This window comes from Micropterus dolomieu, linkage group LG23, assembly GCF_021292245.1.
Source record: "Micropterus dolomieu isolate WLL.071019.BEF.003 ecotype Adirondacks linkage group LG23, ASM2129224v1, whole genome shotgun sequence".
NCBI classification, from domain to species: domain Eukaryota; kingdom Metazoa; phylum Chordata; class Actinopteri; order Centrarchiformes; family Centrarchidae; genus Micropterus; species Micropterus dolomieu.
The window spans coordinates 6,485,195-6,491,194 of NC_060172.1; the positions used below are offsets into that span (position 1 = coordinate 6,485,195).

At 40.1% G+C, this 6,000-nt stretch overlaps 1 protein-coding gene across 1 annotated transcript in view; it reads right to left on the minus strand.

Moving 5' to 3' along the window:
- The window catches only part of LOC123962925 (polypeptide N-acetylgalactosaminyltransferase 10), a 369,356-nt gene that overhangs the window by 23,993 nt on the left and 339,363 nt on the right, over positions 1-6,000 (minus strand). The window contains exon 7 of the mRNA XM_046039428.1: positions 2,566-2,683. Coding sequence (XP_045895384.1) covers positions 2,566-2,683 — 118 coding nt within the window. The remainder of the gene's footprint in view (positions 1-2,565; positions 2,684-6,000) is intronic.

A 6,000-nucleotide genomic window follows, 5' to 3' on the forward strand; every position in this document is an offset into this window, starting at 1 on the left:
TTTTCTAATGTTTGTTAGGCCTTACTTACACACACATTGGCTTTTGGTAAGAAAACTCCACATGGTACCTATAACGATGCTTCTTTAAGAGTTTAAGTCTTTTCATTGAAAGGACAAAGATTCAGGGCAGGGAAGGTAGTATAACTGCAACAAGAATGAAAATATGCATTGTTGCCGCTTCCACTATCTGAACTCCAATCTATCTGTTATAAACTTAACTTTAACTCCCAACTAAGCCAGCTTTTACAAAGAAAGATATTCATAACATTCAATGACATACAAGCTAAAATATGCTTCAAGTCTAAATAACTGTTACTTAAGCCTTTTTTAAAATACATTTGAATTTAGGATGGATTTTAACAAGCATCTACATTGAACGCTTAACCAATAGTCTAGAACAACAGACAAGGTGATTTGAGGGTCAAGAAAACAGGTTACGATCCTCTCACAACTGTCAATTGTGACATTTGACATCATCTGACATCAACTGACATTTGTTGAAGATGGGGCAATGGGTAGCTTCCTCTGTGCTTTGGAGCGTGTTGTTTTGTCTTGTTAAGTTTGTAAATTCAGTTTTCTGCTGTAATACCTGGAGCTACACGAACATCAGGGAAAACAGCAACTGTTGCACAGAGAGGTTGAACTTCAGCTACTGGAGGGGAAAAACTACTCCCCTACTGCCCTCGTGAGTTTGTTTCATTCACTCTGATCGGCATTAACATTCCACCACAGGCCAACGTGCAGGACGCACAGCACATGCTCGCCAACTAGGTTCAGTTGTGTGGAGCAGACAAACCCGGAGACAAAGATAATCTCAGCCATGAGCTTGTCTGATCACAGAGGAGAATATTTTAGATAATGGTTTCACTAGGGCTGGACCAAAAAGTCATATCCCGGTATATAATTCTGATATAAAATATATATCTGTGTTTAGCTGGCACGTTTTTACTATTTGTAGTATCTTGTTTTTTATTTCACCATTTTAATTATACTTCATTCTCCTCCTTATTTAAGTGTCACTCACATTTTGAATCCGCCTCCTCTGCTGCAAACACATCAGCGTGACCTGCTTCTTTCAATCTCTCCCTCTCCTCGTAAGTCTGCTCTGATCACTTTCTCCATCAGTTGTAGGCTATGTTACATAAAGTCCCCCAAAAAACAGAACTTTTCTTCTGGACTTTTCCACTTGCGATTCCATTCACAGCAGCAGCTGCGGCACATTTTGAGGAGACGTGTTTACGACGTAGCTAACGAATGACATCTGGCTGGTGTGTTCACTGTTGCTTTCCCTGGTCCGTTCATGTAAAATATCCACCGTGGTGCTACATGTAACGTAATAACTCCATGTTTCTCTGATAGATGCTACAATGTGTCGCCTAACCTGGGCGGCCCGCCGAAATAAAGTGTAGGCTATGTGTGGGAAACACTGACTGAACTGTTGTTTTTTTCTTTTTACAAGCCAGGTCTTCAGCAGTGTTTCTGCAATGTGTCTCCCTCCACGTGGTTAGAGAGACGCTGGCAGGACTTAAGGGAAACTTATTAATTAACTCAGAATCAAACTATATTAGGTATAAACGGTATTGTCTAATTGTATATCTCTTCTGAAATTATAACTGTGTACCTCATTATACCGATATACCGCCCAGCCCTAGGTTCCCCTACGGTAAGCAATGCCTATGACGCTGTCCCCACACTGCACTGGGACAGTCTGACCACGTCAGGCTCCACCTGATTCCTGCATACTGGCAGAAATTAAAGCTAGAAGAAGTAGAGGGTAAAACAATTTGACAGTAATTTGATTTGGATGCTCAATTTTTATAAACAACAAATCCACTCCACTGGAAATTTCACTCTAAGGAACAGCATTTAGCATCACGCTGCAGCATATGTCCAATCAAATGAACTACCCAGCAGTGGTCTTTGTGCTTAATTGAGTGAGACGACAAAAGTCCTTACTCATTCAAAGCAAAATTCAATTATTGCGATGGGCCACTCTGTCTGTCCAGAGCTCACTGACAGAGGCAGCAGAGACGAAGGGGAGATTAGTTCTTAACATGCTGGCCAAGTCACATGCAGTTCTGGCTATACTATAGAATAATTCATGCTGAAGCACCAGACAAAAGCATAATCTAATTTGTTATTCTGAGTATGATTAACGTGGAGAGTCTTCCATGCTAGAGAGCATGTTTGGTTCAAACCATAACCAATAATGAGGAATGTCTCATGGGCTAAATAAGCTTGTATTTTTTTTTTAGCTATTCAGTTAATAAGCTGTGAATAAACATTAAATGAAATGAGAAAGAGTTGAATCTGAACTCAGCAATCACCCTAACTAGACTAGAAGGAGCTCTGGAGGAACCTTGAATATACAGTGATGTGCACAAAGATTCAAGAAATATATATATAACACTGCATGGGTCACAATGCTCATTATGTTCCACATACAGATAATATTCAATAAGAGTGGAAGATGGAAGGAGCCATTCACTTGTTGGGATTCAAGTCAACGCAGATGTCAAATTATTTTTTATACTACACTCTGTGTTAGTGCGTTAAATTTTTTACCTTGAAGGAGATCTCGTACTGTTCTCCTCCCCAGATCTCCAGACCCGTGTCATATCCTCCCAGCTCCCAGAACCACTTCCTGTCCACAGCAAACAGTCCGCCTGCCATCACTGGTGACCTGGAAGGCACAGTAGACACACAGTCACACACAGTAAAGGACAAAAAAAAATGAGACTCTACACTTGCCACAGTTTTCTCCATCCCTTTTCTTCTCATCTCTCAGCTGTGATCACATACTGTTTAGCAAAAAACAAAAATCCAACAGTGTAATAAAAGCGTGTTGCCTTTTTCTAAAAAACAACAAGATGTTGTTTGAGGTATCACCATAACCAAAATTCCATAAATGGCATAGCATCGGTGCAGCTCATAGCTCTACTTACATTAGATTTCTTGCTAGTTGTTGATTTTCAGCAGTTGTAAGAACACTCCTAGGTAGTTGTAATGGGTCTCTGCTTGATTGTTAAAGGATCATTTCGGTATTTTTAAACCTGGGCTGGACCCTTCTCTAACATATTTATAGGTACAAAAAGTTTGTGTGCAGTAGATGGCTTCAGTCAGTGGAGACGTGAGTCAGATTTGAAGAGAGGAGCTTGTTGTGTTGGGGTAATGTTTGGAAATAAAATCTTGCTAGCAGCTCCTCTACGTACTCATCTCCCTCGTTTCCACCAGCAATTCTTGCAAAAACTTGCCTCTCACAAGATTTCAGAGCGAGATTTGAGCGTGCCTTTCCATGATGTTGTCAGACACCTGGTGTAACTCTGAGCCCATCAGTGACAAAAAGATTGGGATTCTTTGCAGCCACTGCAGTCTACTACTACTGCACGGATTCTAAAACATTTTGTACCTCCCAGTCATTTTGACCCCAAAATATGTGAAAATAGATCCCATGTATAAAAATACCAAAATTATCCTTTAAGGTGTTACCATGGCTGCTTCGTATGTAATAACTGCGATGGTGAGTGTTAGTTTTGTGTAGTGAGTACAGCATGGCGACCAAGTATGTGTGGTAGTACCAAAGGTAGTGCTTATTCTCCTGGCAGTAGTGTATAAAAGGACCAGGGGGACAGACAGACACTGGGTGTCCAGCACCACAAAGAGAAAGAGAGGGGTTGTGTGTGAAATTTCCTCAGTAAGTCACTTCTCCCTATGCAAAAGACACTCGGACATTTAATTAATAGTAGGCAGTAAATTGAGATTTTAGACAGTTATGAATCACCGATGGATGGATGGATGGATGGATGAATCACCACTTTGAGACTTCACTGAGGTAATGCTGTTAGCATAAAGTAGTGAACATAGCATTGACACCACTTTTTTGTTACATTGTGGGGATTTTTTAAGGGCAAAATGTACATATTGGAGATTAAATATAGTGCACTAGTAAATAGGGAGTAATTTCAGAGACATCCAGACAGACTGTGTTTGACTGTTTCAGCACTATAGACAGAGTACAGTGTCACTACAAAGGGAAACACTGTATAAATATACACGCGCAGGAAAAACTATGTGATCTGATTTTCATCTAAGTCGCAACAATAGACAAACACAGTCTGCTTAAACTAATACCACACTAACACTTTTCATGTTTTCGTTGAACACACTGTGTAAACATTCACAGTGCAGAAAAAAAGTATGTGAACCTTGGATTTAATAAGAGAGAAACAAATATATATATATATATATATATATATATATATATATATAGATGCAGCTATGTGAGCCCTTTTGAATTACCTGGATTTCTGACAAACAGAGTCTGCTTAAACTACATTTATTCATTTAGCTGATGCTTTTATCCAAAGCGACTTACAATTGCTATACATGTCAGAGGTCGCACGCCTCTGGAGCAACTAGGGGTTAAGTGTCTTGCTCAGGGACACAATGGTGGATGTGTCACAGTGGGGGATTGAACCTGGTCTCTCACACCAAAAGGCAGGCATCTTATCCACTGTTACATCACCACCCAACTAATTAAACTAAAAACTAATACCACACAAACAATTTTCATCAGGTTTTGAGAAACCAAGTCCATATTCAACCAGGTATATCTTCAACCAAGTCCAGTTGCCCTCGACTTTAACCTTTGTTGGATATATTAATTCAATTCATTTAATTTATACAATGAATATTAGCCTATGGTTACACTCATTTTTTTCAACCTGGGAATGACTGAGCATTACATATAATAGAAGGTGTATGCTTCATAACTCTGATTATGTTGTTGTCACTTAACTTGTTTTCCTTGAACATTCAAGCCAGGTTTGCGCATATGAGCTCATGCTGCACAGCTGAATGTATAAAACAGTTAAATCACAAGGGTCTATTTCAGACCACACATGATTAAATCAAGAGAAATGCAGTTCTGTCTATTATATGTCTATTTTCTTACAGTTTACAGGGTATGGGATGAGTCAGGGTTTATTGCTCCTCAGAATTGTGCATTAGTCTGCTGTATGTGCCTGCATGTGTTTAACAACCCAGTGACACCCTGAACAGTTCACAACCTCAACCATTGTAAATTCTGACTTGTGTGACAAGCTCTGCTGTGCCAAACAACATAATGGCCCTCAATGGAGTGCAGAGGGAGCTCCTCCCTGGAGTGGAACTGAATGAAATGTATTGAACGGCTTCTCATCAGGACACCAGTGTCAATTGGTAGAAAACAGGAGGAACAGAAGAGAAGACAATTTTTATTTTCTGCATTGATCTATGGTGGCTAGCCATTGTGCTTGTCTTTCCTTTCATCTTAACCTAAAACAAAGAAGCCATATGGAAAATCTTTTACATTCTTTTTACATGCACTAAAGGCATTTTTGCCTGGATTCTGAGGTAATTTGTGACTATACAGTAAATCCAGGCTCAGAATAGAATATTGTTTCATTTCAAATCCAATGGTGGGATACCAATTATCAGGTGTGTTCATACAGAACTGAGGTCTGTGTGGGTTTAAAACATTTCAACTTAAGCAAATAATGTGTGCTTTATGACTGCACTTCAAGGAAGTACAAAGATACACGTCTCAGAGGATCTACGCACAGAGGGGAGTTTTGGGTAACTGTAGATCACAGAGGCGGACACCTCCCAAATCTCAACAATGTATTGTGTGGACTTCAAGAAATGTGATTTGATGTTGTGATTGGCTGTCAGGAGTTTTACATTTGTAAATATATGTGAAACAGCCACACATTTGTCTACAATGCAGCCTCGTCAAATCGCTATATTGGTATATTGTTTTTGGTGAGTAACGATTATTTGTCCTGGAGTGGGTTTGGGAGTATGCCCATCCAGTCTACATGTGCTTTGTAGATCTGGAGAAGGCGTATGTCCAGGTCCCCCTGGAGATACTGTGGGAGGTGCTGCGGGAGTATGGGGTGAGGGGGGCCCTTCTCAGGGCTATCCAATCCCTGTACATCCAAAGCGAGAGCTGTGTCCGAG